This window comes from Micromys minutus (genome assembly GCF_963924665.1).
Source record: "Micromys minutus genome assembly, chromosome: 15".
NCBI lineage: Eukaryota > Metazoa > Chordata > Mammalia > Rodentia > Muridae > Micromys > Micromys minutus.
Window position 1 is genome coordinate 34565610 of NC_137984.1, and position 24760 is coordinate 34590369.

At 40.5% G+C, this 24760-nt stretch overlaps 1 protein-coding gene across 1 annotated transcript in view; it reads left to right on the forward strand.

Moving 5' to 3' along the window:
- The first annotated feature begins 6700 nt into the window (after nucleotides 1–6700).
- ATP11B (ATPase phospholipid transporting 11B (putative)) overlaps nucleotides 6701–24760 on the forward strand; it is an 87816-nt gene continuing 69756 nt past the window's right edge. The window contains exons 1-2 of the mRNA XM_080929180.1: nucleotides 6701–6962; nucleotides 21805–21921. Coding sequence (XP_080785306.1) covers nucleotides 6936–6962; nucleotides 21805–21921 — 144 coding nt within the window. The 5' untranslated portion in view covers nucleotides 6701–6935. The remainder of the gene's footprint in view (nucleotides 6963–21804; nucleotides 21922–24760) is intronic.

A 24760-nucleotide genomic window follows, 5' to 3' on the forward strand; every position in this document is an offset into this window, starting at 1 on the left:
AGCAATGACAGGAAGTGGACCGACTTACAAAATTCAAAATACCCACAGGATGGTGAAACAAACCGGTTGCTCGAGGAGTGCCATAGTTGTCGTTACCGAACTTCTTCGGGTCCCTGGGGTGAGGACACGGTTGATAAGTAGTATTTTCATGCTCCTCCCTCAATGGACAGTTATGGGGTCCTTGGGCCACTTTTCTTACACTCCCTGGACTTATGACTGTATACTGCAGGTCTGTGACGGTAAAAGGAAGAGCCCCAAGAGTAGCAAAGAGTGCCCTTTGATAGAGTTCCTAAAGCGTAAAGGTAAAATCTAGAATCTAGATCATGAAGAAATGGCACCATGTTGAGGAAATCCCCCATCAGCATCCCTTCTTTCTGCTGAGTCTTAAAGTTGGGCAAATAGAGCTGTGCTGGCAACTCAAGCGCACTAGTAGACAGACTGCAGGGGGGAGTAATGTTTTGTAAAAGCTAAAAAAAAAAAAAAAAAAAAAAAAAAGAAAAGAAAAGAAAAGAAAAAACCTGGATGCATCCAATACTTTTTTTCCCTTAGAAAACAATTTTAGCCCAGAAATATCTACATAGCAACTACTAGGAAACTCCTACTTAATGCAGTCAGTTTGATCAGAAAAAAAGAAAGAAAAGAAAAACAAAACAGCATACACAAATCTTCAAGCTATGCAATTTAAAGCAAGGAAAGTGTCTGCGGTGGCCATAAAACACGGTGTTGTAAAAGCAATGCCTTTGGAACTCTGTTTAGTTTGCTTGACAGTATAGTGCTGAAAGTTGGTTAAATGTTTGAGGAAGCCTTAACAGAAACAGTGTTACAAACCTCAGAATTATTGCAAGAGTATTCTTGCAATTATTGACTTAAGTCCACTGATACTGTTAGAAATAGATCATACTACCCTCTTTAAGCAAGTATGCACACTGAAGACCTGTTTTTGTTTGTTTGTTTGTTTGTTTGTTTGTTTTAATAAATCACAGAATGCATCCAAAAGTATTGTCAAGTTATGAATGGGCAACTTAAAGTTAGGAGGAAAGGAGGTAAAAATAAATTCATGCTTCTCCTATTTTCTTGCCTCTCTAGAGGTAATTTTTATGAAGTTCAATCCTCACAGTGGTCTTGAATTTCAGCTAGGTGTTTGTACAAATAGTTCAAAAGGTTGACACTGAGTTCATATTACATAACTCACTTAAGATATATCTATCTGAGGACTTTTCAGGGTGTTGTTTGACAAGACTTTTTCTGGAGAGGTGCAACACACACACCTACACACACCCCAGATAGGTAGACCACCACAGATCAAAGTATGAGCCCACCAATGTCCAATCTGGTGAAACAATGCATTTTACTGGGACTAGTTACAGAAGGAGAAATGACTCAAAGACAGCTGCATTACCAAAGCCCAGCCCAGCACTGATGACAGTTTACATAGTTGAGAACCTCAAGCACACTGCACAGCCCGCAGGCAGCTCAGCAGGTTGGCAAATGTCCTTTCCAAAGGACTGTTGGCCTAAAACCCTCTCAGGCAGCTATGCTAATCTCTGTTTCTTCCAGGTAGTTTGTCTAGTATCTGTTTCCTTTGCAGCTCAGCTTGTCTGAGAGTGGCTCCCAGAAGTCTTTCTTGCAAGGTCCTGGAGGGAGGAGCCTAGTGAGTCTGGTTAGTTTTAGGGACTTCCTGAAGCTATTTTATTTCCCTTCTGCCTTAAGGAGTTTCCTTACAAGATTCAATGTTTCAATCTCAGGGGAAACGGCTACACATACAAGGAAGGATATAACTAAGTAGTACAGTTCTGTCCTGTAGCAGGTCTCCACAAGGTCCTATGTCTAACCCAATGCAGGTCTAGAAAAGCTTGCCTCATTTCCTTTTTTCCTTGTGAAGAGTCTAGTCTAGAACTCTTGGAATAGTAATTATTCAGAAAGATTTTTTTTTCTAGGATTACTCCTTTGTAATCTATCTTATTTGTGATTTAAATTTTATTTATTTTATGTGCATGCATATCACAGTGTATGTATGGAGGTCAGAGGACAGTTGAAAGCAGTCGGTTCTTTTTTTCCATTATGTGTGTTTTCAGGATTGGAAGTGAGATCATCACGTTTGGCCTTTACCCTCAGAACCATCTTATCAAACCTGGATTTGTGATTTTGAGGAAAACTGTTAAGTTGGCATTTTCAAAAATGAGATGTAAAAAGATTTTCCTAGCATGTCAAGTCTGTTGCTATAAAAATAACTGAGGTACCACACTAGGTAGGTTCAGTGTTCTTCATAGGGACTGACCCTGGAAGAGTCAGGGAGTCACACTAGTGAGATTCCCCTTCCCCTAAAGGAGCAGTATTCAACCTGTCCATTGTGGCCTCTCGAGGGGTTGAACCATCCTTTCACAGGAGTTGCTTTTGACCACTGGAAAACACAAATATTTACAGTATAATTAACAACCTTAGCAAATTTACAAAGTAGAAATGAAATAATCTTATGGTTGGAGTCACCACAACATGAGAGTCACCATAACATGAGTATTAAAGGGTTGTAGCTTTAGGTTAATTGAGAGCCACTGACCTAAAGGATGGGGACCACTGGTCTCCCATAGCTTAGACTCTCCTTATGCCTTGCACTATGTGTTGCTTTGATATTCTGAATCTAGATATTTCATTTCTTTCCTCAGTTACTCATTAATTAGTCTCTCTAGTTCACTAAACACTTACTGAATACTCTTCAGACACCATGAGACCAAGATGAATGAGCTGTGACTTTCAACTTGGACAAGTTCAAAGCCTGAGCCTTCTCAAACATGGCCCAAGGTATTGTGTACAAGAAAAATGCCTCTGTCTGTAATACCTAAGATAGCCTGTCATACCAAGTTAGAAAGTATTTGGTATTTTTTCCCCCCTGAGAATGAACACATCTCGTAAGCATACCTGGCAAATAATTATGCTAACACGAATATAAAAGAGCCATATTTATCATTAATGCAGCAGCTGTTAAATGATGCTGATAATCCCTATCTTGGGAGTGTCTGCCACCTCATTGGAATGGCTCAAGTTTCAGGTTTCCAGGATACCCTGGCACAGTAGCCTGTGACAATCTTTATATCTGGCCTTTTGCTAGTCCAGCACTCTCTACTCAATGCTTTATTCTACCAGCATGTGGTTTTCTATCAGGCCTCCCTTTCCCCCTCAGCCTACCCCACAAAATATTCATGGATGAACAACCTAGAGAAAACTCCTACTGTTTTCTTATTTAGAAAGCTCCAGGAAATCTCCACTGAGCGAATTTTGTCTTAGACAAGTAACTGCCATTTTGGGATGCTCAACTTTGCAAAAGATCATCTCAGCTGGGCTTGCTGACTGTTTACACCTCAAATGGAGGGCTGAAGAGGGCTGAAAGATCTTGGCCTGAGTCTCCAGGTGCTCCCTTCTGTTGTATACAAGTCTGCTTCAGTTATATTTGGACTCTGGGAGAGGCTGGAGTACATAGACTACAGAGGGAGCACCCTCTATATGGCTACCTGGGAAGCTAGAGAAGGGCTTTCTAGGTGTGTCTTGTTGTGGGAGGAGCACACACAACCCTGTAAGTGACCCCTCATTTGTGCTCTGTAAGGCAGGAAGCTCAGGAAGCTCATTGGTTGTGAAGTTTGAGGCAATCACCCTTGGTAACTAGGCTCTGAGGAGAAGGGTTGGACATTGCTTCTATCTTCTCCTGGGAAGGAATGTTAGCAACATTTAAAAAAAAAAAAAAAAAAAAGCAAACGCTTGTAATTAGTCAGAAACTCAACATCCTGGGTTTCACTTAACCCACCCAGCCCCACGTCTCTCCCTGAATTAGTCACACCGTCTTATACATCCGACGTGATCTTCACCCGAACATTTGCTCCTGCAGTTCATCGGGCTGCACAGGCTATCCCTTCTCTATCCTCTCGTTTTAAACTCAGTTTAAATTCAGATGTGGTCCAGGGTTTGCCTAAAATCACAGATAAATCAAAATGGTTTTCGTAGCTTTTTTCCTGACATCTCTGATTGCTATTGCTCTCATCAAGTTTCTGAAATTATTGACTATCATCAGAATAATACTTCAGGGTTTAACTGTTACTCGATGGACTAGCCTCCCCTCTGTGACTGTTCTTTCCAGCTAGATTATAAGCTGCACCCAGGACAGAGGAGGCCACTCTAATGTTGGCTTTGTGCCCTTGCCTAATTTTAGGCAGTTTTCACACAACCATTTGATGCAGAAACACTGAAGAAATAGTTGTGGAATAGATGAATTGCTATAAACTCCAAACATTTTCTTTTTATATAACTGGTATCTACCTTCTTAAGTCATGTGTTTTCCCTTCACTCTTTCTAAGCCTTCCCAATCACAAACAGCAGATATAATTCCTTTTATAGTGTGAGAGGGTGTTTTTATAGGGTTGGCTTAAATCAACTGCAACAAATGAATATCTCAGAATATTTAAGCTTGCAAACCACAGACTTATGTGCCAAGTAATTGTTACATTTCTCCAACAGTCAGGATAGGTACTGGGTGCAGGAATTTAGTTTAACTCTGCCAGCAAGATGAAGAAGTTGTCCTTGAGATGTCTGTACTCAGACAACTCTCTCTTTACCACAGAAGCTGTTCAGCTGTAGGGAAGTCCCCAGCTGCCGTAGGGCCTGGGACCTTGAACTTACTTTCCCCCTATGATTAAATGGAGTCTGGAAACAAAATGGCAGTATTTAGAACACGTTTCTTTTGTTTTTTCCCCAATAGCATATGTGTATATGTAAACACATACAGCTGAAATCAAGATTTCAGAGAAGTGAGTCCTAAGTTTTCCCCTCCGATCTCTACATACCCACATGTCATGCACTCCTACCTCCAATAAACATAAGTAAAAAAACCCACTGATCATTATACATGTAGAGGATTTCACTACTACTGAAAAATTACAAGTATTGTATAAAAATACTCTCCATGCTATGGTCCTGGTGGAAAATGTTTGGAGCAAAACATTGCTAGATTGTTTTTATTACTAATTTTGTTCCTGACAGTTGGACCTTCGCTATGGTCCTCACATACTTGCATTGTTTTCTGCCACATTGCCTCAAAGCACCTAGAATCAACTCCTTCCTAATTCCCCACCCCCACCCCCACCCCTCCCACTTCCGCCTTTAGAAAGTCGGAACCCAGCTGATGGCATTTAAAGCATCCTCTAGATTTCTGTTTGTCACATTATCTTGACAAATTTTGGTGGCATATAAATAAAAAGTTTTCCAGGCCCACTTTGTAAACAAGTCATTTAGAAATGAAATGTGAGAAATGAGCTTGTTTGGGAATACAGCTTAGGAACACGTGTTCTACTCCCTGATAATCCACAATCTGAATCACAGTTTTGCCAAATTATTTAACTTGAGCTTCTATATCTCCATCCACCAATTGGGATAGTATGTACCCCAAAGAACTAACCTATGGATAGAGTATCGGGTAGAGCTTGATGTAGTAGGTTCCCGGACACTATCTTAGGAATGGAAGTAACATTTTATCCTCTCTAAAAACATACCAGTAACTTCGCAACTTCCTGCTGGTGTTATAAAGTAAGGTTCAGTCATAAGAGCAAAAATAAAATTCCTTTTTCTTTTTCACTCTCTGTTCTAAAGTTGGGTAATTTATAATATAAAAAACCCACTGCTGATTTTATAGGCCATAGATATCTGAAAGATTCTAATTGCAGTGCTGGGTTATATAAGAAATGCCTACTGAAACCAAAAGACTGACTTGGCTTATCATGGTAGCTTAGATTTAGGTTTTTGTTCAGTGTTACTTTTCAAATTACAAACGTCTGATGGTGAAGTGTTCTAATTCAGGAAAAAGAGAGTAGGACGTGTAGACACATTAACAGAAGATGTACAAGTGGCTGCTTTTAGACAGTATAAACTTGTTCTAGTTGCTTGTTATCCACACCCTTGTTAGTGAGGTCAAACTACTTCCAGGGTAGTTTTTATTGTATCCTTAGCAATTAGCTCTCCATAGAAAGTCCTTCCTGTAACCATTCCAGTTCAACTTCAGCAGGATAGGATCTCAGCAATATCCCCAGAAACTGAGGGGCAGGATGGACTCTTACAGAGAAATCTCAATATTAGCCCACTTTGGTCACTCGCTGAATTACGTTTGAAGCAATTAAATGCCTTTGAAAATTAAAAGAATATCTTCATCAATTCTATGAGAATTTCATACAATTTATTTTGATCATAATCATCTCCTCCTCAAATGACAGCCTTTGATAATTTAATGGTAGCAATACAGGGGTGGGGAGGGGCCTCTGGGGACTGACCTTTTGGTCACTTACATTCGCTGGTGCGGATCCGTGTGTATCTGATTGTGTGTGCCATTGAGGAGTTGCTGCACTGCAGCCTGGACAGGGGACAAAAACTCGGAAAGGACCCACAGAGCGGGCGAACGTGACTGCGTTTACGCTTTCATGACACACCGCCCCGGAAAGGGGAAGGCAAACCCGCTGGGAGACAGGGAAGGGTGGGCCTCTGAGAGGTAACGTAGCGGGCGGGGCCAGAGCAGGTGAGGGAGGGGCACAGGGCTTGGGGCGGGGCCATGGCGGACGAGGGTGGGGCGCAGGGTTTAGGGGCGGGGCCATGGAGGGCGAAGGCGGGGCGGTGCCGTGGGGGCGGCGGTGCTTCGGGTGACAACGGTCAGAGATGAAGGTGGCGGCGGCGCAGCGGGGAGTTGAGCTGCGCCGGGCGCGGTTGGCTGCCAGGCCGCGCCTGTAGACCTCGGGACCGGGGTGGCGGGATGGGGACCCGACTCGGGTAGAAAGGCGGCAGCGGCAGAGAGCGGAACTTAAGCCCCAGGGGTTCGCCTGCTCCGGTCACACTCCGAGTTCTCTTCCACCTGCTGCCGCTCGGCCCCGCGACCGGCGGGCCACGACAGCGTCGGCGACGGCGGGGGCATGTGGCGCTGGGTCCGGCAGCAGCTGGTAAGTGAGAGCTGGGTGGCGCGGCGGGGCGGCGCGGGCTAGGCCGCGGCGGGGGCGCGCGGCTCTCCCTCGGCCCGGGCTCCGCACAGCGCGGGGATGCGCTGCAGCTTGTGGCCGCTGCGGGTCGCGAGTGGCGCGGGGGCCCCCCGAGGTGACGGAGGCAGTGGCGCGGGGCGAGGGTCAGGCGGCTCCCGGGACCCCGAACTAGGCTCGTGCGGGCTCCGGAGGAGGTCTGGGTCCTCCTCGGCCTCCCGGCGGAAGCTCGCCCTGGGCCTAGGAGGAAGGCGCGCCGGAAAGGTTCTCACCGCAGACCGGTGCAACTTCTCTGTGAATTTGTCACCCACCCCTCCTCAAGGTGGTTAGAACGCACGGGTTTGGAACCAATGGTTAACTTTTGAACATTGCTGTGTTTCCTGGAGAAAGGAAACCTTCGAGTGACTTAAGTGCCAAAAAAAGCGTCACCTTTCTCCGAAATTATTCATAGACAAAAATCTCTCCTGTCTCTTGGCACCTGCAGCCCAGAAAATAACAACGCGACAGTGACAGTTAGGGCAGACATCACTTCAGTTCTAGGAATGCTAACCTATATGCTGTTTAATTTCGAAATTGTACTAATTGCAGTATTTTTGTTTACGAGGTTTCAAGACAGTAATAAATCTTGCTGAAGTAGAAACGTACTGCTTTGAGACCAAAATCTTCATTCTTCTTTTTCCCTGTGGTAGAACAGCTTTTCAGCTAAATAACTGAAAAGTACGTATTTCAGTCGGTCTCCTATGTATTTTACAGTAAGCATCATTCTTAAATAAAGAAATCTTATAAATAAAACTCGAACTGCCTCATACAAATGGTGGGTCTTTATTTTTAGCTAACTGTTGCAAATTGAAGTATTCCAGCTTTATTGGGAATCCGAGCTAATGATGTCATTTAATCCACACTGTTAGACTGTTTTGGCTTTCTTGTGGCAAGCCGGTACAGTAAGGAAGTTAATTATTACAAATCTGATCTGCTTTTGATTTCTCAGTAATCATGTGAAGAAAGCTTGATTTAACACCTTTTATCTGATGATGTTTTGTGTGAGATCAGTTTTAAGTCTGTCCCCCCCCCCTTAAGCTTTCCCCAGTATGTTAAGACAGTTTCTCAGTGTGAGGTACTTTTTTTGTTAGCTTGAATAAAATCCTACCATATGATTGTTCCTATCTTCCCGATAGAAATCTGATAATGTTGGGGAAAACGGCTTTCAGCTGAAAGGGAAGAACCAGAAGCTGTGAGGCCAGTTATAAGTCAGCTGTCCTATGGCACTGACTAACAAGTTGAACAAGTTGCCTTGCACAAAGAATGCCATCTTGATACTTAGTTGCCTGTCTCTGGTTTTACTTTTAAGACAATCTAATCTTTAAGACCTTGTGCCAAAGCAGGACTTTGTATTGCTGACTAAGTTTGTGTAGTTACTTAAATTACAAATTAAGGACACAGTGTGCAGAGTAATGACAGTATGTTGCACCAGCTCAGTAATAAACAGCCATTCTAGTTGCTACTCTTAAGAATTCGGTTCAAAGAGTCTAGCTTAGATTATTCAAATTATACAAATTTTATATACAAATGATGCAGATATATTCTATATGTGCTTATTGGGTTTAGTCACCAGCATTATGTTGATTGTAAAATTTATAAAAGGGAAAATTTCGGTAAATCAATTAATCATAAGGACATAAGGACAGGTGGTTTTGGAGTTAGAGAACACTATATCAATCCTGGCTTTCAACTAATACTTTAACCAAAAAAAAAAATACTTTAAAATTTTTTATTACTGTTTAGTGTGTGTGTGTGTGTGTATGTGTGTGTAAGTCAGTTCACCTGTGTGAGTCAGTTCTTTCCTACCCTATGGGTTCCAGGAATCAAACTCAGGTTCTGAGGCTTGGTGGCAATCTCATTTGTCTCCTGAGACATCTCACTTAACTTGGTATCTTTTTATGACAGAGACAATTCTATCTTCTACTTATTTATTGCAATTGTAAAAAAGTGATTGATTGTCTTATCTCTATAAAATATTTTTATCTGCCCAATGATGAAATTATGGTAAGAATGGAGATTTTCCCTTTATGGAAATATTATTTCTGTGTTTGGCAATATAGTGATAAAATTTGAGTCTTACCAGCCCAGAATGATGTAGAAAAGGACTGTGTTTGTGTACAAACCTAGCAGGTGGGTGTTTGTCTAGCCAGTGGCACAGGCCTGTAATCCCAGCATTTAGGAGTTGGAGGACGCAGAATCGTGAGCTGGGGTACGGTGTAGTGCAGTTCCAACTGTCTGTAATGTCCCTTCAGACTGGCACTGGTGGCTGTGAAAGAGGCTGAAGACTGTCTCCTGATTCTCTGAGGAAACTGTTCTTAATGCACAAGCACACCGTCTGTGTCTGTCTCCCCTTCTCTGTCTGTGTGCCTCCAGGCTCGCAGCTCACTGTGGTTATGATGCTGCCTTCAGCATTCTCTCGCCTCTGTCAGGTAGCAGAGCCTTTGCCCTTTCTTGTTTCATTTAACCTGGAAACACAACGAAGCTTCCCTTTTTATCTTAATTTGCCCTGTACTTACCTAACTGCCAAATGTTCTTTAGTGTAATAGTGATTTTAAAAAGGGTTATCCTGCATTGCAGTTCTATCTAATGTACTTGAAATGTGGCTGGCTCATGTTGAACTTTGCTTAAATATAAACATAATGGATTTTAAAACAAGAAAAATGTGACATATCTGAGTTATAGTTATTTCTGTAGTAGTAAGATAGCTTAGCAGGAAAAGGTACTTGTTACCAATTACTGTAAATAATAAATAAATACACACAGCAAATGTGCTCAGTCCCACTTCTGGGATTCACTTGGTAGAAGGAGAGATTGGCTCCTGTAAGTTATTCTCTGACTTTTACATTGTGTGGTGACATGTACCCACTCCCACAATAAATAAATGTAATTAAAAATTTTAATTGTCTATTTTTAAAATGTGACTATTAGAAATGTAAAAATAATGTATGTGGCCTTGCATTGGTGGCTTTTGTTTTATTTTTACTAGTACTGCTATATAACATTAAAAGTAACCTTTGGTTTCTTTGTAATACATTAAATCTGGATATCTTTCTTTATATTCATGTCTGTCTGTCTGTCTATCTATCTATATCTAACTACTGAAAGGATTTTTTTTTTTTAATGTAACATAGGCTGGTCTTAAAACATGATCTTTCTACTCAGTCTCCTGAGTGTTGGGATTTTGGAAGTGTATTCTTAAATATGAAGTTCTTCTTTTGGTCAAGGTGAAATGCTAGAGGTGTCTAGGTATTCCCAGGAGCACTCAGGGACCTTGCTCCAGAGCCTTCATGTAAAGCTTTCCCCAGAGTGAGGTCTGTATACCAGGTGTCACAATTGAAAGCCAGCTTTTTTTCCTCCCCTGGCAGCAATTAAATGCCAACAGCTCTTCAGCTAAGGGTGTGATTTCATGCCTACTTCACTTTCTCCATGTTGAGAGTTTGTTTTCTCTAGCTTGACCTTGTGCAGGCCGTGTATACATTGTTACAACTGCTATGAATTTGTATGTGTATCTGCCTCATTGTATCTGGTAAGTTGATTTGAAGTCATTTACCATCTCTGCATCTTAATCTTTTCAACTCTTTGACTTAGAGTCTTGGGGTGTTTTATATAGACATCCAGTCGTGGCTGAGCACTCTGACATCTCTGCCATCAGTTGACCAGTCTCTGTGCTAATTGCCATGTATTGCAAGAAGAATCTTCTCTGGTGAGGGTTGGGCAGTGCAGGGATCTCTGGGTATAGCAGTAAGTCATTAAAGGCCCATTTAGCAGGTTAGTAGTAGGGTTTTCCCCAGAGCCAGTGATCTGTCTAGCCACAGGTTCTTGGCATCATTAATGGTGTCGCATATCTCATGGAGCAGGCCTTGAAGCTAATTCAGTTTGATACTCCCCAAACTCTTGAGCTGCTATTTCTTCAGTGGGTATATCTTGCTAGGCAGGTTGTGACAGTAGTTCTCCATGATCACAGCTCAGTGAGGCCGATGATAACTTTTCTTGTAGTGTGCTGCACTACGAACCCTAGGCAGTAGAGATGAAGTTACCAGTTCAGTTCCAACTGGGTTTCTATATGTTCTGTAACTCAAGTGTGTGGTGTGTTCGCAATAGGGTTTTACTGTCAAGTTCTGAAGGGTAATCAATAGCTTTGGCAATAGCCTGTACTTGTGGGAAGGGGGTTATTGATTTTTTTTGGCAAACAACTCAAAAAGAGGTAACTCACTCCGCCTGGGAGCTTCATTTAGTAGTGCATACCTAGTTGGGATATTGCCCTCTCACTATAGATTAACTCCATTTAAACTGGAAGCTTCCATAATAGTAGGCCTCTTTGTGACTTTTCAAAAGGGTTACAGTCTTAGTCACCTCTCCTCAAATTCCCTCCTCTACCCTGTCCTTCCATCCTCAAACCATTTAATTTTTCCTGTGCCAGTTTCTCCTTTATAAATTTTTTCTTCCATGAAAGACCCCTCTCCTCTCCCACTCCCCTTAACTACTTACCTAAGCTGTCTGTGTATTCCAAATGAAATGCACATATCTAAAGCTGAGAAGCATCACTAGATGAGAAAAAAATGCAGTGGATGATTGTTTTCAGTTCCATATTTACCTGAAATTTACATAATTTTGTTGTCTAACAGCTGAATAATGTTCCATTGTATAATATAGCACATTTTCATTATTCATTTATTAGTTGATGGACATTTAAGCTTTTCCATTTCCTGCCTCTTGTGAGTAGAGCAGCAATGAACATGGATAAGCAAGTATCTCTGAAGTAGAATATAGAGTTTTTTAAGTTATAAGCCTAAGAATGGTGTAGCTGGATCTTGTGTAGATCCGTTTCCAGCACTGTGAGGAACGTCGTGTTCCACAGTGGTTTCCATAGTGGTGGACTACTTTGTGTTCCTCCCAGTGGTGAATACATGTTCCACCTTCCTAGTATTTGCGAGTGCTCACTCTCCTCTGGAGAACTGGAACTGCAGAGATCTACCTGCCTCAGTCTGCCTCCTAAGCATTGAGATTAAAGGCATATGCTGTTTTTTATGTGATCTTTAGAGAACTATGTTTAGTTTCATGTTCCACTTTTAAATTAGGTTGTTCCTTGATGTTAAGATTTAAAAAAACTGTATATATTCTAAATACCAACCTCTGTTAGGTATATACTTGCTAAAGATCTCCCTGTTTCTATAAGCTGCCTCCTCAAATAGTGATTGATATCCTTTGCTGTTCAGAAGCTTTTTAGTTTCTTGAAGTCTCATCTGCCAATTACTGGTCTCAGTGCCTGTGCTATTGGGGCTCTGTTCAGTATGTCCTTTCCTGTGCCTATAAGTTTAAGCATATTTCCCACATTCTCCTCTATCAGACTTGAGGTAGATTAAAGGCATTAAGGTCTTACATTGAGATCCATTTGTGGTTGAGTTTTGTACAGGGTGAGAGATGTGGATCTAATCTCATCCCTTTACATTCCACTATTCGGTTTGACCAGAACCATTTGTTGAAGATGTTTTTGTTCTCCAGTGTATATCTTGGTCTCTTTTTCTCTAAACTACTGTACCTAAGGATCAGAGGCCATTGCAGAGATGGGGGTATGGGAGACTGTAAAAGCCAGAGCTCTGGACAGGAAGTTTCAATGAAATTGTATCCCCTAGAAATGTCTGAAGCTACACCCATTCGGTCTCACCAACATGGCTGCCTAAGCATGAGCTGAACAAGGATGATGCCAATAGCTGTGTTAACATGGAAGGGGAAAGCTCACAAGGAGTCAACCCTGGATAAAGAACTATAGGCAACTAGGGAATGCTGACAAAAAGAGAAATAATAGTCTTCCCAGGGAAGAACACACCAGTTGACAATTGTCCAATAACAAATGGTCAGCCTGGAAACATGTACTTACAAGTATTATGTATTTAGGAATACACACATGCACACACCCCAGCAAAAGCAATTTAAGAAAAAGAGGCCATGAATTTTATGGTAACTTGTCAGATTCTCTATGAACAAATCTGCGTTTTAAAGACATTGATAAGTTCTTTTCTTCGTGTGATATTTTATACAAGAACACTTCAGATGTGGCAATAGATGTGACTGATTTTTTTTTTAACAGCTCAGCAAAATAAAATTCTGGTTTATTGTTAAACATTGTTTCACACATACATCAAACAGGCCAAAAAAAATAAATAAATAAACAGCAAATTCATAGACAAAAAAAAAAGGAAAAAACTTTTTATCTTTGGCCTTTTTAATCATCTCATACAAACCAACTACTTATAGTACAGCTAGGTACATACACAAAGGAAAGTAATTGGAATGCTCGGAATAAGATTGTTTTTTGTTGTTGTTTTGTTTTTTTACAAGGTTTTTTTTCTCCTTTGAGATTATAATGAGCATGGTCGCACCACAGGTAAAGACTGAAGTAGGACAGAGAACACTCTGAAGGCTGGTTCAGTCACCGTGATCATTAAACATGGCTGCCCCCTAACAATGTGACTGATTTAACAAATCCTGTTAGGTTTGTATCAGCTGGTCCCATGTTCCCTTCACAGTCTTTTGTGAATCACTGCCTCTTGTTTTTAAAGATGGCCTATTTTGAGCCTTTGTATAGGTACATTTCTGGTTTTGTGACAAAAGAAAATCTTTAAACTGTCCCTAACAGAAAAATAGTAACTGACAGAAGTATGGTTTATTTTAGTGTGAGTTACTGTTCCTGTATTTTTATTATAAAGGTAGACATTTAGTGTTCAATGCAGTTTTCAATAAAAAGAAATTAAAATATTAAAAATTTAATCCCATACATGGGAAGGTTTGGAGGGAGAAAGTGGAAATGATATGATTAAATTATAATCTTAAAATAATTTAAAACCAGATACTCATAGATATAGGCTATGTCTAGGTCTGCACTTATGTTCAGTTAGTCAGTGTGTCTCTTTTTATTCTTGTACAATGCTCTTTTTATTACTATAGCTCTGTAGTATAAGTTACAGTCACTTATACCTGTATAAGTGATGCCGGTACCTCCACCAGTTCTTTTATTGTTCAGAATTATTTTTAATTATTTTTAGCAACTCTTGTTTTTTTTTTTATTTCCATATAAAGTTAAAGATTTTTCCTTCCTTCCTTCCTTCCTTCCTTCCTTCCTTCCTTCCTCCCTCCCTCCCTCCCTCCCTCCCTCCCTCCCTCCCTTCCTTCATTGTTGTTTTGAGACAGGGTTTCTCTTTCTGTAGCCCTGGCTGTCCTAGAACTTGCTCTGTAGATCAGGCTGGCCTCAAATTCAGAGGTCTACCTGCTGTCTGTCTCCCAAGTGCTGGGATTAAAGGTATGGACTGCCACCACCCAGCAAGATTTTTTTTTCAATTTCTGTGAAGAATTGTGTTAGAATTTTTACAGGAATTACATTGAATCTGTAGATTTCCTTTTGTAGGATGGCCATTTTCACAGTTTTAATCCTTCTGATGCATGAATATGGGAGCATGGGAAATCTTTCCTTCTACTGAAACCTTTGATTTCTTTTTTCAGAGTCTTAAGACTTTTATTATATGTCATACTTTTCTATTTAAATTTATTCTCAAATATTTTATTTATGTGATACTAGTGTGCATGGCATTGTTTCCCTGATTTCCTTCCTCAGCATGCTTGTTGGTTATGTACTGGAAGGAACTGATGTTTGTCCCCACTCTGCTCTTGGCTCTGCCTTCTTGCAGTTCATATGGCCCAGGCATGCTTAACATTACAGCATCTATATCCTTACTGGTTCTTTTTTTTTTTTTTTTTTGGAATATTTTTCCCTAGGTGTCTGCTGGGTCCTTTACTTCCTTGTCTTTGTTTAAATGTTACCTTATATGGTGGTTTGAATGTCTCTGTCACAGTGTCTCTTTACAGCAACATGAAAGTAACTAAGATACCTGATTAAACAGTAAAGCCTTTTATAGCACTTAAGTAGAAAATGTAAAATAAATAAAACAAAATCGACCCCCTTCCATTGTGGCTTCTGTACCCCCTTTCCTGCTGTGTTTCTCTTAGTTCTAACACTATTCAGACTCTAGACCTACTTACTTACCTTATGAAGAGTGGGATTCCACTCCGTCTTTTTGTTAGTTCTTCACCTAACAAACCATTCTCAGTTTTCCATCCCCTCTTTGGCATAATCATTTTTCATTTATTAATTCTCACTAATATTTTCTGAATATCTGTATTGTGGTAACCTGCTGATAGGATTTGGGACTGCTAACATGAAGCTCCCTTTCTTTGCTCAGGTAGTTTCCTCAGAGGCTCTGGTCTAACAGATATTGGAACTGCTGCTAAGGTTTATTATTATTGTATAAAACAAAACAAAAATCATGGTGACCTTTTTGTAACTTTTAAGAAGTGAATACCTAGAATTGAAATTTTTAGATGATGGGTATAACTATATACACAGTGACTGCTAATCCATTGCTTTAGTTACATTTCAAAGTATGAGAGTTCCTGTCTCACTACAGCTTGCTCAAACTTGAGAAACATTACCGGGGCTGACTTGGTTACCAAGCCTGAAGACTGATGTTTGATCCCCAGAACGCACATGGCAGAAGAAGATTAACTCCAGCAGGTTGTTCTATGGTCTCCATGCGTACATTATGGCATGTGCACGCACACACATATTGAATAGAGATCCACATAAGGGTAGGTCTTCTTACATCAGTTAACCTGATCTAGGCAGTCCACCACAGGTATGTCCACACGTGATTCTATTATGTCCATTGTGATTCGAAATCCCATCAGATCCACAATTAAGATTAACATTAGGGTCCTGGACAAATAGCCATTCAGATCACTTATTGCTCTTGCAGAGGATCAGAGTTTGGTTGTCAGCACACATTGGGTCGCTCACAAGGACTTGTAATTCCAGCTTCAGGGGGAACTGAACTCCTGTCCTCTGCAGGCACATGCACTCGTGTGCATATAACCCCACCCTCCATAATTTAAAATAATAAAAATCCTAAAAAGTAATTAATGTTGTAAGTTCTTCTTTTCTTTGTGCCTTTTATAGTGTGGATGCCATTTCTTTGTCATATGTGCTATAAATATCTTCTTCCATTCTTTGCCCTATATATAATTTTGTTCATATTATTCTTACACATTCCCCTTTAAGTTTCTTTGTAGAAAATTTGATTTCTGCTTTCTGTTACCCAACAGTTTCTTTCCTTTTTTAGAATCAGAGAATTGCTTTAGTATTGTTTTCCTCAGTTGTCTTAAAATATAGTTTTCAGTGTCCAAATTAATATACTTGGAATTGATTTTTATATATAGAATAAGGGAATTTGTGTTTTGCCATAGAAAAGTTATTTGTTCGATCTCTCAGTTTGTTGATGAGCCATTTTTGATGTCTGATATATGTATTTGCCTTCTCTGTTAGGAATGGCATTTTGAATTTCCCTCTATGTTCTCTCTTTTTTTCTATTTTACTCATCTATTGGTATACCAATAATGAGTCATTTTAAAATTTCTTAGTTATAGTTTTTGCATGATGAGTCATTTGTAAGCCACATGTCTTGGTTTCTTTTTCTCAGAATTGTGTTAGATCTTTGCTCTTTCATTTATGACATAGAAGCAGGTTTTTTTTTGTTTTGTTTTGTTTTGTTTTAATTCTCTGGGGGAAAATAAAGGATTTTGATTGACTTTATATTGAAATTTATTTGATTATTTAATTAATTGGGGGGCATGTGTATGGAAGTCAGAGGTTAGTGTTCAGGCATGGCTTCTCACTTTCCACCTTTGTTGCTTCTTTGGCCGCACACTGTTTTACACTAGCTTTAGTACACTGGTATTAAAGGTGTGCACTACTGCATTTGCCTTTTTAATGTGGGTTCTCAGGATGAAACTTGGGTGGTTAGATTTGGATGGCTAGCACTTTATCCACTGAGCTATCTTTCTAGCTCTGAGTTTCTTATATTTATATCCTTTCCTTTAAGGACCTAACAGCTGGGCCTGCAAGATGGCTCAGCAGGCAGGCTTCTGCTGCCAAGCCTGAGAGCCTGAGCTGTATCCTTGGGACCTTCATGGAAGGAGAGAACTAATTTTTTTTTATAATTTCATTTTATTTATTTAAAATTAAATTAATTAATTTATTTATTCACTTTACATCCCAGTATCAGCCCTGCCCTCCTCCCAGTACCCACTCACACAGATGCTCCCCCGTCCCACCCTCCCCTTCTCCTTTGAAAAGGGAAGCTCCCCTCTGGGTGTCACGTTCCACTCCCTCTCCACCTCCACACATCAAGCTGCTGCAGGACTAGGTAGGTGCATCCTCTCCTACTGAGGCCAGACAAGGTTGTCCACTAGGAGAATGGGATCCACAGTCAGGCAGGAAGGCAACAGACTCATGAGAGCCCCTGCTCCAGTTCTTGGGGGACCCGAATGAAGATCAATCTGCACATCTGCTATGTGCAGGTGACCTAGGTCCAGCCTGTGCTCACTCTTCAGTTGGTGGTTCAGTCCCTGAGAGCCCCCAAGGGTCGAGGTTAGTTGACTATGTTGGTGTCCCCAGGGAAGCCCTGTTCTCTTCAGGTCCCTCAGTCCTTCCCCCAGCTCTTCCATAAGACTCCCCAAGCTCCATCTAATGTTGTGTGAGTCTCTGCATCTCTTTCCATTGGCTGCTGGGTGGAACCTCTCAGAGGACAGTTCTGCTAGGCTCCTGTCTGTAAGCCTAATGGAGCACCATTTATAGTGTCAGAGATTGATTTTTGCCCATGAAATGGGTCTCAATTTGGGGCTCATTGGCCATTCCCTCAGTCTCTGCTCTTTATCCCCGTACAGCTTGTAGGCAGGACACATTTTGGGTCCAAGGCTTTGTGGGTGGGATGCTGTCCTTATTCCTCCTCGGGGAGTCCTTCCTGGTATCAGGAAGTGGCCACTTCAGTATCCGTATCCCCCACTACTAGGACTCTTGGCTAGAGTTACTTCCATAGACTACCTGGGTCCTTACCCATCGTAGGTTTCTGGCACAGAAAATGCCCCCCACCTCTGATTTCTCTTCTCTCTCCCTGCTCTCTGTACATTTAATTCCTACCTCTCCACCCCACACCCCTCTATTCATTCCTCATTTCCTCTTCCACCCAGATCCTCCTTCCATACACCTCTGCTATCTACTTTGTCTCCCTTTCTGAGAACCAGCTTTTAAAAGTTGTCCTCTGATGTCTGTATGCATGCCATGACATGATGACACTCGCCCCATGGGAACACACAAAATAAAAAAAAAAATAATTTTACAAACACTTAAGAAAGACTGATAGCAGTATACTATATGTTTATTCTTTCTAGCTATGTCTAGTTATTTGAGTATATACATGTCCTAGATCATACAGTAACAGAATTTTTCTGTGGGGTTATAATTTCATTAGACATAAACCTAAAGAGTAAACTTACTGTAGCTTTAATTTTATAAGATACTATGAACCTGTTTCCAAACTTCAATACCATTTTCCAGTTAGATTTTACATCCCTTTGCCTTTATATATTTTTCTAACACTTTAAAAAAATTATAGATATCCCAGTGGGTTGAAATGTGATGTTGACATATATTTCTATTATGGCAAAGGCTGTCAGATATTTTTATCTATTGATTTATTTTTGTAGAAATGTTTAGTCTAATTCTCTTGCCCTTTCTAATTGGCATGTTTATCACAGAGTCTTAAGAATTCTTTATAGTCTGCATTCAGGACCCTTACTAGATAATGTGATTTACAAATTCTTTCTTCTAGAATGTAGTTGTTTGTAGTTCTTTGTTTTCTTTTAGATCCCAAAGTTTTTTGTATTGCTTGTTTGTTTATGTTTTGAATACTCATCTTGCTTTATAAGATTAATAATTGTGGGGATGGTGCTGGGTTTAAATTCAAGATCTTACTGAAGTGCATTTTCTACCACTGAGCTACTTACCTGACCTAGTAATTTATCCACCTCTTCTGTATGGAATTACTTTCATTATTCTTTAGGGTTTTTTAAAAAAATGACTGACTTATTCTTATTTTATGTGCATTGGTGTTTTAGTGTCAGATCATCTGGAACTGTAGTGATTGGGTATCCAGGACTTGCTGTGGTGGGAGAACTGGGTTCAGATGATGCCAGTTAGCCTTGGTTTCAGTTGCTTATGTTCTTGCACTTGCCTCTTGGCATCTGGTTCTCTCTAGTGCCACCTGCCCTAGCTGCTCTGACTGCTTGTGATCCTGGTTGTGTCAGAACTCCTGAGTCCAGGTGTCTTTTTGTTACTGTGATTCTGTTATCCTGTGATCCTGGAATCCTGAGTGTGTCAGAGCTCCTGGGAGTCAAGCTTTCTCTGGGTGTTTCAGGAGTAGGTGGGGGGAGGCCAGAGCCCTGAGTTTGTTCTGTGCACAGATACAAACTGGAAGAAACCCATGCCTCTGTGTGGGTGGGGGTTTGTGTTTCCCTGGTTCCTGTGTGGGTCCCAGTTATGCTGGGTGTTAGGGAAGATGTTGTGGCCTCAGCTGTGACCTTGAGTGTCAGAGCTGCATTGTTTTTGGGTGTGTCTGATCTCCTGGGAGTCCAGATTTCTCTGTGATCCTGTGTTCCTGGGTGTGTTAGAGCACCTGGGTGACAGGCTTCCTCTGGGTGTTGTGGGAATGGGTGTGGAGCCAGAGTCCAAGCTCTCCTCTGGGCACAAGTTCAGACCAGAAGGGAACTGTACCACTGGCTGGGGGGGGGGGGGGCATCTTGTGTCCCTGGATGTTGGGGCAGATGTTGTATCTGCTCTGGGCACAAATAATTCTTTTTTAGATTATATTGGATGCAGGTTTATTGGGAAGCTTCTCTTGGGTGGGTGAGTTCAGTGACCTCCAAGGACAGAGGCCAGGGAATCCATCATGGGAAGGAAGAGGAGAGGGAGAAGAGAGATAAAGGAAAGATGCACACACAGAAAAGAGAAAGAGAAGCTTAAAATAATTTTAAAATATATTTGATCATATGTCTCCCTCCCCCAAGTCCTTCTAGATCAGTGGTTCTCAAACTTCTTATGTTGCAACCCTTTCATATAGTCCCTCATGTGATGACCCCAACCACACAATGGTTTCTGTTGCTTCCTCATAACTATAATTTTGCTACGAATCATATTGCAAATTGATGTTATGAATCATATTGCAAATATCAAATGTTTTCCAATGGTCTTAGGCAACCCCTGTGAAAAGGTTGCTTGATCTCTTCCCCCCACAGGGTTTATGACCACAGGCTGAGAACCACTGTTCTAGATCCTCTTCTCCTCCCTGCACACTTAAGTTTTCTAATGCAAATTTAAAGCCAGTATATGCACTAGTTACTGCCAGTGTTAATCTCCTTTTCCTGGTTGGTGAAACTATTTGGAAAAGATTTAGGAGATGTGGCCCTAGAAGAGGAAGTGTGTCATTGGGACTGGCTTTGAGGTTTCAGAAGTTCACTTTGTTCCCAGTTAGTACCTTCCTACCTCCAACTTGCAGAACAAGATGTAAGGTCTCAGCTTTTCCTGCCTCCACACTTATGCTTTGCCATCATGGACTCTAAGCCTCTAGAACTGTAAGCTCCAAATTAAACACTTCTTTTATAAGTTGTCTTCCTTGGTAAAGCTGTCTTATCACAAGTGTTGAAAAGAAGATAAGACATTATGTTGGGCTGGAGAGATGGCTCAGTGGTTAAGAGCACTCACTGAACTCGGGACCTCTGAGTTCAATTCCCAGCAACCACATGGTGGCACACAACATTTGTAATAGGATCTGATGCCCTCTTTTGGTGTGTCTGAAGACAGCTACAATGTTCTCAATACAACAAAATAAATAAATCTTAAAAAAAAAAAAAGACATTATGTTAAGATTAACTACTGTACCTAGGGAGATGTTTTTCCAATTTGCTTTCTAATGCTGTGGTACACACCATGACCAAAAGCAACTTGGAAAGGAAAGGGTTTATTTCATTTTATAGTATGTAGTCCATTATTCATGAAGGGATGTCATGGCAGGAAACTGGAGGCAGGAACTGAGTCAGAGACCATGGAGGAGCAGTATATTCTTACTCTCTGTGGTTTGCTCTTTATGCCTCTCTCACCCCTAGTGTACCATTCAAGAAAATGACCCATCCAGGTCAGTCTGATGGAAGCATTTTTTCTTAGTTGAGTTTACCTCCTCCCAGATATCTTTAGCTGTGCCAAGTCAACAAAACACTAACCAACACAGATGGTCTTCTGAATTAAAGACAGAGTTTATGTTCCACCAAGATTCTGGCTACAGGAAGTCTTACCTGTTTACTGATAGAAAAGATTCAGGGATATAATCTGTGAAATGAATCTTAGTCTTCTGAGAGCAAAACTCTTTGAAATTAAATTGATCTTTGTATAAGAGAGGTTAAAAATAAGAAAAGAACTTTGCTATCAGGCTTAGTAGCCACATATTAGTTAGACACATTTCTGTTTCTCTCAGTAATATTCTATCACAGGAGAAAGCAAGGCACTCGTAGGAGTAAGAGACAAGGGATGTAGTCAAGCATGCTTCTAAAGCTCTCATCTGAGTTTTCTTTGTAGCATATTTTAAAAGAGTGTGAACTATTTTTCATTATTGAAGGTGTGACGTTAGTTGTTTCTAAAGGTATTCTAAAGAAACTATTCACCTGTGAAGAAAAGCATTGGTGGCTTACCTGTCCTAATAATAGAATGGATTCAGTTTATGTGCACTTTAAGGCCAATATTATGTGTAATTTGATGAATTATATAAAATCAATAGCAAAATATTAAAACAATTAGCCTGCTGATTAGTATTCTTTTTCTGTTGTTTGGTCTTAGGGTTTTGACCCACCACATCAAAGTGACACAAGAACTATTTACATAGCCAACAGATTTCCTCAGAATGGCCTTTACACACCTCAGAAATTTATAGATAACCGGATCATTTCATCTAAGGTAAGAATAAACAATTTTATTACTAAACTGTGGATAAGAGCTTGGGATATATCTGTAAAATAGCTCATTTCGTAGAATTACCTGTCAAGTATAAAGCTTAGTTCAGTCTTTAGTAGCACATAAACTGAACATTATGATGCATGTCCATAATCTCAGCACTCTCAAGTTCAGGGTCATCATTAGCTACATAGTAAGATTGAAGCCAGCCTGGGATATCTGATACAATCGTTTGTCCCAAATAAATAGAACAAAATGGTAACATTCATAACATGTTAAAATGATTTACTGAATGTACCCAAGTATATATGTGTACTTTTAAAAAATCAAGAAACTGAAGGTTGATAGATATATCTCACCCAGCATGAGAGATATGGGAGAAAGAGGCTGTTAATTACTACCAGATAACCATTGTCTTCAGCTGTCATTGAACTGTGGTGGCCACCTGCTGAGCCTGTTTCTTTTCACTTGATGTCATTTCTTCTTTGCAACAACCTATGTGAAATAACTATTAAATCTTGTTTATGAAATACTATATTGTATTATCATGGTTCTTTGATTTCAGTGCTTGGAAATTTGAATAGTTTTCTCAAAATCATAAGTGGCTTGGTTACTGAACTCTGTTCTATGTGATTTTTAAGCCTCCTTGTCCCATTATCTAGAGTCTCCTATATATATTTTAGTGTAAGGTACTACTTCATTTCATTCTCTCTCTCTCTCTCTCTCTCTCTCTCTCTCTCTCTCTCTCTCTCTCTCTCTCTCTTCCTTTTGGCTCTTGAAGAATTGCTTGTTAAAGCAGAGGATTATAGAGCAATGTTGTCTAGTTCATTCTCTGTTGGGATAGAAGTGAGTTGTAGTGTTCAGTAAAATTGCTAATAGCACATAGGACTGTTGAGGCCTTGGAATATGGCTGCTACAACAAAGGAGCTGAACATTTGAACATTATTTTAATTGGAATGTCTGAGCTCTGTGTGACTGGTGATTCCTTTACTAAATAGTGCTTTTATTGAGGATGGGAATCAGAAAGACTGAGGGTAAAGTTTTTGTTAGACCTGGCCCTTGCTTATAGGGTACTACAGGAAACCTTTGCATGCTCTTGCCCTGCCTTCCAGAGACACTCATGCTTTCCCTCCGATGCTGATCTCATCTTTCCTAAGATGTCACCTGAGCTTTTCAGTCCTTTTGTGCTGTTCTCTTTCTTTCCTTTGTCTCATTATTTCTGTATATAACTGATCCGTTGATGATGCTGAAGGAGTCTGTTTCAGTTCTCATATTCAAAGTGTAGTTTTTATATTTTAAACAATTTTATATTTTAAACAATTTTAGTCTAATTTTCATATTTAAGATATAATTTCATCATTTCCCCCTTTCCGTTTCTCTCTCCAACTCCTCTAATGTTCCACCCCCAACCTTCATTCCCTCTCAAATCTGCAACCTCTTTTTCTTTGTTATTTTTACATATGTAAGTACAGCCTGTTGAGTCCGTTTAATGTCACCTATATGTTTATGGTTTAGGGCTGACCCCTGGGGAAGACTAATTCTACTGCTCTTAGCTTTGCTTAGTTACTGGCCTCAGTCTAGGTGTAAGCCACATGGGCATTTCCTCTTTCATGTTATCCCGGTTTTTGTTTTTCCTTGTTTGATCTAGTTTAGGCATTGTTGAGGTATCATGGGTCACACTTTCCTGTCACAATCTCATAGCTGATTTTTTAGTTCTTAGGCTCTTACATCCTTTCTAACTCCCCTTTCTTTGACATTTGTCGAGTCTTAGGTGTAGGAAACATGTTGTAGATATATAATCATTGGGACTGGCAACCCCACAATCAATTCTGCATTTTGACCAGCTGTGGTTTATTAAAGTGATGGTATTTAACTGTACTATAAGATCAATGACCTTTCTATCTAGCCCTGGGAACTGGCTACATTTCCAGTACCAGGCATTGATTTCCCACCTGTTGAGTGGACCTTACAAACAATTAGAGAGAAGTTGGTTATTGCCAAGACACAAGTGCCGCTGATACAGACAGATTTATCACTGATAATGGTCCTGAAGGAATATGTTACCATGCTGATTATTGTAGCTAATAAGCGTCACAGCTGAGTGGGACTACTGCTGGCGTCCCTCTGTTGGCAGCTTGCTTAGCACCTTCGAGTACTGTGAAACCTAATCTTCAAGGAGGAGGCTTTCAGATCAGATGCTCTTAAAACTCTAAGATTCTTATCTGTAGGACTTCACATGAAACATCAAACAGGTTCACATAAAGCATTTCAGCTAGTGTTAGAGACTGAGAGTCCTGGAAAATGTTGTGATTAAGCAAGTCCTTTTATATGGCTGTTTTCTTATACAGTTTAAGTTTAACACTTTTGACCAGAGTTTTAGAAATGTGGGTGTTTCAATAAGCACTCTCCCTAAGCCATTTCAGCATAAATGAATCTCCTTCCATGACTTTCCTACTTTACTGTCTCAGTTGTCTCCACACCCTTGGAACTGTGTTGCTGGCAGTCTCTTTTCCCATTGAGTCTTTGCTGGAGTGCATGCTTCTCCGTGGTGCTTAAACCGTGGGAATCTGCAGATGCTCAGTTATGTCCAGGGCACAGACAGTTGCTGGTCCTCTTCTCTCAGGCTGAGCGAGGCTGGCACAGTGTGGCTTTGTTTCTTCAACTTGTGTATTTGCTGACACATTTCCACAAAACCACAGGAGCTTTGCTCTTTTTACACGCTCATTTATATACTTTATTGTTATCTACAAGTGTTAATCTCTTTGCTTTACTTATAAGCTTCTTAGTGCATTTGTTTGCTTTTTCTTCTTCTTTTTTTCTTCATCATGTAACCCTGGCTGTA